Below are 12191 nucleotides of genomic sequence, written 5' to 3'. Positions count from 1 at the left end.
ACCCCAACAGGAAGCTTTGATTCCAGTGTCTATCTTGGGGAAGTGTGTGGGAATTATCTCTACCCTAAATTTACAAACGTTTATCAGTTTGGTGCTGGGGTGCTTAGTGGTGCCTTGGAAACTCCCTACCCTTAACTTATGGAACGCTTCCTAAAATTTCTGCTATCGTTTTAAACTTTGCTTGGTCGGGGTTCTCCCTACAACTCCTGGACTGGCTCTCCCCTGGTACGCGGGCAGCCCGGCGCTTGCGCGGTGTGCGCCTGAGGCTGTTGCGCATGCGCGGGCGGCGCCGTCCCCCCCCCCCCTTCCGCTCGGCTCTCCCACCGCGGGGCTGAATGGCCGACCCCGACGCGGCGGGTGTGGAGGAGGAGGAGGTGGCTGCTCGGCGCCGCGAGCCCAGGTGACTCGCCCTCCTCCAGCCTGAACCCCTCGGCCCGGGCTCGCGCGGGAGGAGCGGGCCTGTGAGGGGAACGGCGACCCCGCCGGCCTGAGCTCTTTCCCTGGCGGCCGCGGCTCCTTCCCTGGGACAATATGTTCAAGAGAATGGCGGAATTTGGGCCTGACTCCGGCGGGAGAGTGAAGGTTAGTGCGCAGGCGCGGCGCGCAGAGCGGAAGCTCGGCGCTCATTGGGTCCCGAGTCCCCCCGTCACCGCCTCCTAGCCCGCCAAAGACAAAGGTTCCAGGGTGTCTGGGACAGCCTCTGGATTTTACTGATGTTATTTTTTAACAGTGGTGCCTGGTTAGATTCGCCCAGGCTCGTCATTCCCAAGGTCCCGTGCTAATAAAGTCATCAAAGAGCACTTAGCTTCTTTCGTCTTTAGAGAACGTTGTCACAGAGTCTCAGCATAATGTTGGACGTTGCGACACTCGATCCCCTCATGTTTATTTTAGCATTTTACATGTATTATTAATAGGGTGGTGGTGGTGGCGGCGGGGGCAGAGGACTCTTTGCAGGAGTCGGTTGTCTGGTGTCACCATGTGGGTACATCCTTAGTGGCAGTCTCTGGGTCTCTGGGCTGCAGACTTGCCCAGTGTGCTATCTCTCCGGCTCACCCCCTCCAGCCTTCCCACATCCACTGGTTAATTTTTGATGCTGGGTCAACTGCTTCCTGATGCTCTCCCCGCGCCCCTTTTACTCGTACTTATAGAGCTTATCACAAAAAGGATTTCTTCTTCCTCAAATCATTTTTACATAGAAAAAAAATCTTTATCAGTGTCATTTTTATATTACCTTAGTCATAGCATCGGTAGCTGTTTTGACACTAAATGTGTAAAACACTCAAAAACCTTAAAAAGTCTTGATATGCAAGAGGAGACAGAAGAGCCAGGTAAACGTCTGTTACTCTAAGTGGCTTCAGAGAGCTATACATTTGCCCAAGGGCTTAGCTAAGGTTTTAGGCTGGTAGGAAGCGATTACACAGCAAAGAGCTGATGTGAAAAATGTTTCTGTACTTGCACATGTTAGGTCCTAGAAGGTTGTACTTTTCAGTCTCTAGGATAACTTGAGAAAGTTAGGCCTGCAGTCCTCAAATGATTTTCCTCCATGGTAGCTGAGGACGGGTTGGGTGAGCCATGAACAAGATAGACCCTGGAGAGAGACCCAGCCCAAGTGGCCCCACCTCCTACTAGGCCGGTCAGCTGTGAGCCCATCAGTGTACTAATTCATTGATGAGGTTGGTGCTTCCTGACCCTGCCACCTCTCAGTGCCACCAGCCAGGGACCAGGCTTTCAAGAATAAGCCTTTTTTTTGGGGGGGGGGGGCTTCATATCCAAACTGCAGCGTACATAATAACAATGAAGTTCTCTCATAAACTGCCACTGGCTAATTTAAAAGCCTTTCCCAATAAGCAATGCCAGTCAGATTGGCAGTGTGGTTTGGAGCAGAGCATTTCAGGCCATTTTTCGAGCCGTAGGCAGCTCAGCCGGTAAAGGCATTTGCCGCCAAGCCTGATGACCTCAGTTCAGGCCTCAGGACCCACGTGATGGGAGGACGAGGATCTACTGCTGTAAATCTGTACTGCAGGCAGACACAAAATAATGCACATGTTGGTGGTAGCCATGCAGCATCTGCAAGGAGTGGCATATGCGTGCTTCACTGTCCGGACCCTACTGTGGCCAGGCTCTTAGGCCCCTTCCTACCTAGCAAGGACCAGTGGTGAATTATGGTGGCCTTCATGCTTGTTACCTGGATTGCATGTGCCACCAGCTGGCCTTGCTTTTGCCATGCTGTTTTTATTCACTGCAATATAGTTTCACGTTATTGGTCACTGGCAGGGCTGGAACCCCACACACTGAAAGCTCTGGGGATGATTCTATGTTTTTCTCAATACTCTTTTGAGGAATAAAACCCTTCTCTCCTCGACGGGCAGCCTTTAATCCCAGCACTTGGGAGGCAGAGGCCGGCAAATCTCTCTGAGTTTGAGGCCAGCCTAGCCTACGTATCGATTACCAGGACAGCCGGGGCTACACAGAGAGACCCTGTCTCCTCTCTCTCTGTCTCTATTGATCCTCCAGATGTGACCATTAATCCTGGGTATTTTAGAACATAGAGTCATGCCCCTAGAGAAACAGCTGCAGCCACACTGAGTAGGCCTGAGGCAGTTGTGGAGAACAGTGGGTCCTTCCTGTATACCTGTTCTGAGGAAGCCATGGCTGATCAAAGGAGACTTGAAAAATGGAGAAGCTGTGCTTGATAAGAGACTTAAAATATGGTTCTTAGAAAGATGGTATCAGAAAGTGGGAGGTGCTTATCAGGAAAGATTCCTTGGTACCATGGGCACGACTCTGTCTACATAGCTGGCTTGACATTTATTTTTGGCTTGCTGAAATTGTGCTTTGTAGTGCAAAATATGGTTGGTGGGGGTGACTGACCCAGTGGGAGGGGAGAAGGAGGGAGGGAAACTATTGGGCTTCTCATAATGAGGGGGCTTATGTAGTGTTGATGCTATGTTTTCTTTAAATAAAATAGCCCCTGATGTCACTGCTCAAGGGAGCAGGATTGTGTCTTTATTTAAAGACAGCTCAAGCTGTTAGGGCCACTTGCTTGAAAGTCAGCAGGTGATCAGTGTCTTCACTTCACACTGATGTCCCTTCCCAGTCTCAGGACCTGAGCCCTTAAAGCTGGAGCTGGTCTCTGGCACCATCACATAGGGCGCACTGTGAGCTGCCACTCGGGTACTGGGAACTGCAGCTGCTGTGCTGGCTCCAGCCCCTCACACGGGGCGCATTGTGTTAATGTCAGATGAGAGCGAGATTGGCTGGAGGAGCTCCCTGTTCTAGCTCCCTGTTCAGATGCCGTCCCCTAAAGCGAGTTGCTATTGCTCGTGCTATTTATTCAGGGCATGGTGAAATATTTACTGATTTTAAACGTGCTCTTCTTTCAGGGTGTTACCATCGTTAAGCCAATAGTTTACGGTAACGTTGCCCGGTATTTTGGGAAGAAAAGAGAAGAAGATGGACACACCCACCAGTGGACAGTGTACGTAAAGCCGTATCGAAATGAGGTAGGCGTTTGTTTTTTTTCTGAAACTTGTTTGAAGTACAGTGAACTGTAAACTGTGCACATTACCTTTCCGAGCCTGAAGTGGGGCCCGTTATAGAACCCCCACCCCTCCTTCTGCCTGAGGCATACCATGGAGTTAGTGGTGACAGTTTTCAAAAGTGTCTTCTGATTAAAATAGGGGAAGGGGCTAGAAAGCAGGTAAGAGCAAGTAATGACTGCTCTTGCATTGGACCTGACTTTGTCCCAGCACCCACCTAGGACAGCTCACAGTGCCTGCGGTTGCCTCCAGGGGATCTGGCGCCTCTGGCCTCCTTGGGCACCTGCATGCACATGCTCATACCCACATTCACACATACATGTCCACACAGTTGCACAAACATGAACTTATGGATATGTACATACATATAGGGGGTCTTTAAAAATTGAGGGAGGAGGTTGGTGACATGGCTAAACCAGGCAAGTGCAGGCAGTGCATGCCTGGGGACCTGAGATAACTCTCCAGCATCCCAAATGAAGGTTGGCTGAGGGGCTGAGGGCCTGTAATCTCATCACTGGAGCTGGGCTGGGGACGGGGACATGAGCCCTGGGCTTCTTGGTCAACTAGTCTTGCATAATTGGTGAGCTCCAGGTTATGTGAAAGACCCTGTACCCCCAAATAAGGTGGAGAGCCATAGAGGAAGTCACCTGACATGGACCCCTGGCCGTGTGAGCATGCATCTCCCTCCCTTACATACACCTGACATGGACCCCTGGCCGTGTGGGCATGCATCCCCCTCCCTTACATACACCTGACATGGACCCCTGGCCATGTGAGCATGCATCCCCCTCCCTTACATACACCTGACATGGACCCCTGGCCGTGTGTGCATTCATCTCCCTCCCTTACATACACCTGACATGGGCCCCTGGCCATGTGTGCATGCATCCCCCTCCCTTACATACACCTGACATGGACCCCTGGCCATGTGGGCATGTATTCCTCTACCTTACATACACCTGACATGGACCCCTGGCCGTGTGAGCATGCATCCCTCTCCCTTACATACACCTGACATGGATCCCTGGCCATGTAGGCATGTATTCCTCTACCTTACATACACTGTACACAGATAAATTGTTTCTGAAGATTGACTTCTCCTCCTCTTCTTCTTTTCTACCTAGTTACTTCCCAGACTTAATTATTTTGGAGTGGTTTTTTTGTTGTTGTTGTTTGTTTGTTTGTTTATTGTCTTTGCTTGGTTGGTTGGATTTGGTGGGTGGTTCAGTTTGTTGGATGTGACAAGTTCTCACTTTGTAGTCCTGTCTGGGATGAAAGTCAGCTGTGTAGATGAGGCTGACCTCACACAGCTCCTCCTGCTCCTGCCTCCCGAGTGCTGGGATTTAAGGTGTATGTCACCACACTCACTGGCTTATTTTGTTTGCTGTGTTGGGAGAAGAAACGAAGCATAACTGCTGAACTGTGTCCCTGGCCTTCTGAACACTTTATCCTGGAGTGGGTTAGCTAAGTTGTCCAGGCTGCCCTCAGACTCAGTCTTCCTCCGTCAGCTTCTTGGCTACCTGGGATTGCAGGCATGCCTCACAGGGCAGCCAGCTCATGCTTTGTTTTAATTATGTTCTGTAATTTCTCTCTGTTTTAGGATATGTCAGCATATGTGAAGAAAATCCAGTTTAAATTACATGAAAGCTATGGCAATCCTTTAAGAGGTATGGTAGGGTTCTTGATTATACAAAATTATAAAGGGCCAGGGAACAGGAGCAGAATCAGTAACTTACAATTGTTTTGTTTTTCTTCCCTCTCTAGTCGTTACTAAGCCTCCGTATGAAATTACTGAAACAGGATGGGGTGAATTTGAAATAATCATCAAAATATTTTTCATTGACCCCAATGAACGACCAGTGAGTAGCATTAACTTTTGTAAGAAGAAAAGAGATTATGTGATAAATGTTCACCCGGACCACTTGCTGATGAGCTGCTGTTTGTGCAGACGATCTTTATGCACACTTACGTCTAGTGATCTTGCCATAAGTTAAGGTTCTCTTGATACATAGGATCTCAGTTTTCTTATCAGTCCGCCATCCATAGATCTGTGCAGCGCTCAGACAAGCCCCTGGTAGAGGATTCCGGAGTCCTGTTGACTTGGGGTGGGGCCGTGTTAATGTCCTAGCAAAGTTGAATATGCTTAGGCTAATTAATGTCAATGCCTTCAATCCTTGCCAGCCACAGAGTTAAGACCCTGTAAAAAAAAACAAAACAAAACAAACAAAAGGTCTGAAAATTCTAACTGCCTACAGCCAACTAGATCAGGAGTCAGAGTCTGCGAGGCCCAGTGGGATGTGGGCCCTTCTGGGTGTGTAGAACACTCTCTCTGTAGCTATAGGCCTCAACAAGCCTTGTTCATTGTCTGCCATGATGTCACCTTTGATGCCATCTCTGTCTTGGTAACCAGGAAAAAAGCAAGGTCAGCAGGCCTGGCCACCCAGTGGCCTTTTCTTTTTGTTTGTTTGTTTTTGTTTTGTTTTTGAGACAGGGACTCTCTGTGTAGCCTTGACTGTCCTGGACTCACTTTGTAAACCAGGCTGGCCTTGACCTGCCTTGGTCTCCCTGAGTGCTGGGATTACAGATGTGCACCACTGCTCCTGGCTTTTTTTCCCCTCCCCACAACATTTTTTTAAATGTTTATTTGTGTATGTGGTGTGCTGGTGTCACAGCGCACTTGTGGACATTAGGATACCTTTCAGGAATTGGTTCTTATTTTTAAAATGATTTATGTTGTGTGTACTGATGTTTGCCTGTGAGCGTGTGCATGAGCACCACATGCACAGCGGAGGTCACAGGAGGACTTTGGATCCTTTGGAACTGAGCTGTGAATGGTTGTGGACCACCATGTGCTGGGCACTGAGCCTGAGCAAGTGCTCTTCATTCAGAGCCGGCTCTCCGACACCTGCTTCTCACCTTCTGCCATGTAGGGCTGGGGATCGAACTCCGGTCCCTAGGCTTCTCAGCAGGTGCCTTACCCACTGGGCCATCGTGCCAGCTGCTTGCTGGTCTGGGGTTTTTGCGACAGGTTCTCATTGTATACCCCAACTGCCCTAATAATCACTCTCAGACTTAGTGCAGTCCTCTTGCCTCAGCCCCCAAGATGGCAGGCACGCACCACTGTGCCTGACTTCTTGTTGGCGAGACCTGCCAGTCCTGAGCTTGTAGCATTTGGAGGCCCAGGAGCTGTGGCTCCCTGCTCATGGCAGTTCCTCCTCCCATCTAAGACCGTCCCTGTTGTTCACTGATCTCCTGGGGATTGCCTTCTCCCTTCCCTACATCCCCACTTGGAGCTCGTAGCTCGTGGTTAAACCTTGTCCTTCAGAGCTGTAATCCAGCGCCATCCAAGCTCTCAGTGCATCCCCATTGAGCCTGGAAAGTGCCCTTAAAATGTAGGATATTGCCATTGGCCAAGTCCTCTCCCAAAAAGGCAGGCATCTGTAAGTTCAGTCTCTTTGTTTACATTTAGTGGCAGATATTTGTTCATTTTCTTCTACAGAGTATGCGTCCTATTTCTTATTGTTTGGGAGAGTCCTGCTTCCTTATAATGACTTTAGCTAACCTTTTGGGAAATCCTCTGCTCCTGAATTGGTTTGTACATTCACCGTGAGCTGTACTCCTTTGCCAGCTCTTTTGTTTGCATAGAGGAATGTTAATTCAGTACGTGGCTGTTCTAGCAGGAGATCACATCCAAAGATCTTCTAGATCTGTGTGATCCAGCTGGAATACAAACATTTCTTTAATCCAGGAGACAAAGGCAAACAGACCTGAGTTCAAGAGCAACCTGGTATAGAGCAAGTGTCAGTTAAAGAAAAGCTTAGATCCAGGTTTGGTGGTATGGGCCTTTAATATCAAACAAAGGTAAAGTTAGTTTGTAGAAGAAAGCTCCCATGTTTGAAGGTTATGTCTAATTAGGTGCCAGAAAAGGTGACAAATCAGAAGATTTGACAGAATACGTTACACCCAACTCTCAGGAGAAGAGAGAGGAAAGGGAAGCTACTTAAGAGGCAGTTTTATAGAGAGAGGAGGCAGTTTTTTACCAGGACAGGAATAGAGAGATGAGTTGCAGAAAGAGAGAACTCAGGTGAAGACGGAATGAGCCAGAAAATAAGAAGCCAGAAGATTGCCGAGTTAGTTTGAGGCCAAGCAGAGCAATTCCAGGCCAAGAGAGAAGTCAGATTGAATAAATCAGCTGGGAGAAGAGTTTGAGCCAGAACAGCTGAGTTGAACCAGCCAGCCCAGAGCTCAGTAAGAACAAGAAAGGGTGAGCTTATTAATCAGTAAGTCTCAGAGGCTGAAAACGTTATAGGCCTAGGTTAATAGAAGGAGGAGTGAGCCTCCCAGACAATTGAGTCAAGAGAATAAAGTTACTTTTACAGCTTGATGGGGTGATGGTGCATGTGCTGCAGCACAGAGCTTGTCCTGTGGCCTCCGTACACTTGTGCTTAAAGACAAGGTGCTCTTGGCCAGGTGTGGTGGTGTAGGCCTTTAATCACAGCACTTTGGAGGCAGAGGCAGGTGGATCGCTGTGAGTTCCAGGCCAGTCTGGTCTACAAACAGAGTTCCAAGACAGCCAGGGCTACACGGAGAAACCCTGTCTGGAAAAACCAAAAAGAAAAGAAAAGAGAAGTGGAGGTAAGAGGTTCCAGGACTACCTTCTGCTGTGGAGTGAGTTTGAAGCCAGCCTGGAAGGTCTCTAAAATCCAGGAAGGAAGGGAGGAAGGTCTTCCTGACTGCAGGCACGTTTCCTAGTGACAAACCACTGGCTGCAGTGACACCTGTTTCTGTTTTATAGGTAACTCTGTATCACTTACTAAAGTTGTTCCAGTCTGACACCAATGCAATGCTGGGGAAAAAGACAGTGGTTTCCGAGTTCTACGATGAGATGGTGAGACTTTGTAGTGAGAGGGCTTTTAAAAACAGTTATGGGGGTGTCAGAGTGCGGCTTTGGGGAGGTGGTTCTCTCCTTTTCTCTGAGTCTCAGGGCTGAACTCAGGTCCTGAGGCTCAGCAACAAATACTTTTCGTGCTGAGCATTCGTGTGCGCTCTTACGGTGAGTTTTAAAAGACTTAAGCTGGAGATTTTTGGAGTTATTCGGCCTTTTTTTCTTGTCTTATCCCTTAAGATATTTCAAGATCCTACAGCAATGATGCAGCAACTGTTAACAACATCGCGTCAGCTGACATTAGGAGCCTATAAACACGAGACAGAATGTAAGTGTTTGCACGTACTCTGTGAGGTGAAAGAATTCTTTGAATAGTGGCTAATTTTTTAAAGTAAATTTCTAAAGAGTTGAAGAAACAAGACATGCATTACCATGCGAGACAACAGTGAGCTGAGTAAGGAAAGTCATCCCTAATTTTTAGGTAATGGTTTTGATTTAACCTCAGTTCCTTCTTAATCCTCATAGACCCTTAGGAAATGCCTGCCTTCCACTGTCATGTGGTAGAAGAAATTGAGGCAAGTTAAAATAACTGCATCCAGCTAATAAGGAGGAAAGATATGTTTGAACTCAAGTCTTTGTGATTTCAAGGTTAGGTTCTTTCACTGTACCTACCCCCTGATGTTTGTGAGAGCTGCTGTACTTTGTGAGCAGCAGTTACATAAGGCGTCCACAAGATGGCGGTGTTTGCTGCAAGCAATACTTTGTAGCCAAGTAGTATATTTAAGTAGGTGCATCTTATTTTGTAACGAAGATGCTTATTTGGTAATTTTTAATGTATCCAGCTAAGGTTTTTTATTTTTGCTATTGTATTGATGAGGATTAGATCCAGCTTGTCACCAAGCATACTGTACCACAAGCTACATCACCAACCTCTAGATATTTTCAAATAATAACATTATTTTGTCAACATGAATAATCATAATAATAGCTAATGAAGTGCACATTGTGCATATTGGTTCGGCCATCTTCGGTCTTGTGAGTGGGCTGGGCAGGTGGTCTGGTTGGTGAGGTACTTGTGTGCACAGGGCCCTGAGTTTGGATCCCCAGCTCCTCTGTAAAAAGCTGGAGATGGTGGCCAAGAGCTGGTGCTGCAGAGATGGAGATCACTGGGCTCCGTGGCCCCTGTCCTCAGCCAGTCGGTGAGCTCCAGATCCAGTGAGGCTCCTGTCTCAGAACAGTAGGTGAAGAATGATGGAGGAAAGAAAGCACCTGATGTTTGTCTCTGGCCTCCACACACATGCGCATAAGTGCACACGGTCTTCCCAACAAATAGCGTGAGGCCTGTGCCTTTGTGGCTTATATCAGAATGAGGAAGTCACTGTGGAAATGTGAGCTGAGAGTGTCATGGCTAGTAGAGCTAGATTTCAAGTTTAGTCAGCTTTGTGTTTTTTAAACTCGAGGTGTGCTTTGGTGGTGTGATTGTGCTATGTAAATTGCACCAATGCATTAGCTCAGAATATTTTGGCTGGTTCACTGGCTCACTAGGTTTGTATGCCCCTTACTCCAAAGTAATATGTAGCTAGAGCAAACAGAGAAATGATGTCTCAAACCTTAACTGTGACTTGGGGACTGAGGTGTCATCCTCTAGAGCACACCTCCCTGGGGGACGTGGGCTTCCCAGCCTCCCTCCAACCCCCACATCCCCGTCCAGTGCTCTGTACCTCAGATTGTCCGCGTCTCATGCTGGAAGCAGCAGCCTAAGGCAATGCTGTCTGTTTCTGTGTGGTGCTTCCTAACGTAGAAGGAAAGCATTGCTCAGCTCAAGTGCTCTTCTTCAGTTGCAGAACTTGAAGTGAAAACCAGAGAAAAGTTAGAAGCTGCCAAGAAAAAGACAAGCTTCGAAATCGCAGAGCTTAAGGAGAGATTAAAAGCAAGTCGTGAAACGATAAATTGTTTAAAAAATGAAATCCGAAAGCTTGAAGAAGACGATCAGACGAAAGACATATAGAAACTCAGCCGGAAAGCAGGGGCTCTGCAGGAGGGGCCTGGTGCACCCTGGATGTCCCGCGAGGAGCTGCATGTGCGTTTTCCGGCCACAGGTCCTCCGCAGTGAGGACCATCCCACACTGCTCAAGCAGTCTTGCTGGGACGTACATCTCTGTTCTAAGAACTGACGCTGCCTGGCATTCCATGATGTTAAGCACAATCTGTAAAGTGTTTTTCTTTTTCATTTTTTAATTGTACCATATGTGTAATTTATTTTCCTTCAGACAGGCATCAAAATTCTGTTGTAAAGCCGAACTTGTGCAGACAGTGTACTTCTGCACTAATTAGCATTAGTGATTAGAGTGTGTACTGGGTGGTTCAGGTTTTATCTGCCCCATCCTACCTCTTCTGCCTGGGATGTGTCTGGTGAGTATTCAGTAACTAGAGCCTATTGCCCCTGAGTCTGCCTCTTGTGGCTTTCCTAATTACTGTCCCACCTGGTATTTTTAAATAAATATTTGTTACTTTTTGAGACTATCATACAGTGAATTTATTTTTAGTTTAACCCATTAACTCCAGTGTGTGCTCCCCATATGCCTCTGGGAGTGGAGGCTCGACATGGCCTTAAAGAGAATTGGCTCCTCCTCCCCAGAGCTGCCATCTTTCCGCAGATCCACGCTTAGGGTAGGGCTCATGGGAACACTTCTCCTGACACCTGGGTCTACTACAGCGATTCATAGAAATGGCCTGGCAATAATACATATGAGAGACTCAAGAGCCAGGCCCTGTCCTGAGTGAGAGTTAGGTCTGTGGTGCATCACGGTGAACTGCACCACAATCCTGGCCTAAAAATGGATGCTTCAAAGTCTCTGTAGCCCTGAATGGCTTTGAATTCACAGAGATGTGCCTCACCTAAATCCTGGGATGACAGGCTTGCACCACAGTGCCCAGCTAGTCTTTTGTTTTGTTTTGTTTGTTTTTGATTTGTTTTGTTTTTTGTTTTTTTTTTGAGATAGAGTTTCTCTGTGTAGCCTTGGCCGTCCTGGACTCACTTTGTAGACCAGGCTGGCCTCGAGCTCAGTGATTCTTGTTTGGGTTTTTTAATATTGAGGATGGGTGTATGTGAGACAACACATTCACAGCTCATGTGGCCACAGGAGAACTTTCTGGAGTTGAGGCAGGGTCTCTTTTCTTTTTCCTGCCCTGTACACTCCCGGTTGGCAGGCCTGTGAGCCTCCCTGACATGACTCTTCTCTTTCCCTAAAGAGCGCTGAGACTGTAGACACACCGCCACATCTGTTGGCTCTGATTCCTCAACAATTCTATTAAGAATTTATTAAAGGCATGAACCCCACCCCCCCTTACAACCTAACTACCCTCAGCAGGAGGGAAAGGAGATTAAGGAGAACAAGAACGAAACCTTCTGAAACCTTCTGGGTATCAGTTCCGCGGGGCAAATCCCCTGGCGTAAAGCTCAGGAGTCTAGTAGATCCTGTATCTGAAAGAAGAAGCATCACCAACCGTGGGCCAGCCCTGGAGGAATCCACCCCCAGCGCCAAATCCTCCAACTCCCTGCACAGTCCAGGAACCTCCGATCTCTCTCACTCTGATTCCCCAATGTCCTTCTCCTCCCTAACTGAAGTTCCTTTTTTGCAATACAATACTCTTGACAGAGTCTCTGGAGCCTGTCTTTTGGGTTGAAACGTACTCTCTCTGAGTCTATGTAAGATCTTTATCAGTTTGTAGAGACAAGGGCTCAGTGGGGTCCAGCCACCCAAGAC

General features: G+C 47.8%; 1 protein-coding gene across 1 annotated transcript; it reads left to right on the top strand.

The window, feature by feature from the left end:
- The first annotated feature begins 317 nt into the window (after positions 1-317).
- On the top strand, positions 318-10947 carry YEATS4 (YEATS domain containing 4). Its single transcript, XM_084760679.1, has 7 exons — positions 318-582; positions 3384-3503; positions 5140-5206; positions 5304-5398; positions 8335-8427; positions 8665-8752; positions 10263-10947. Exons 1-7 carry the CDS (start codon positions 532-534, stop codon positions 10430-10432), a joined length of 684 nt encoding a protein of 227 aa, XP_084616805.1. The 5' UTR covers positions 318-531; the 3' UTR covers positions 10433-10947.
- Positions 10948-12191: the final 1244 nt, after the last annotated feature.

This window comes from Acomys minous (genome assembly GCF_964271855.1).
Source record: "Acomys minous genome assembly, chromosome: 15".
Taxonomy (NCBI): domain Eukaryota; kingdom Metazoa; phylum Chordata; class Mammalia; order Rodentia; family Muridae; genus Acomys; species Acomys minous.
This window is presented reverse-complemented; position numbering and strand designations above follow the sequence as displayed.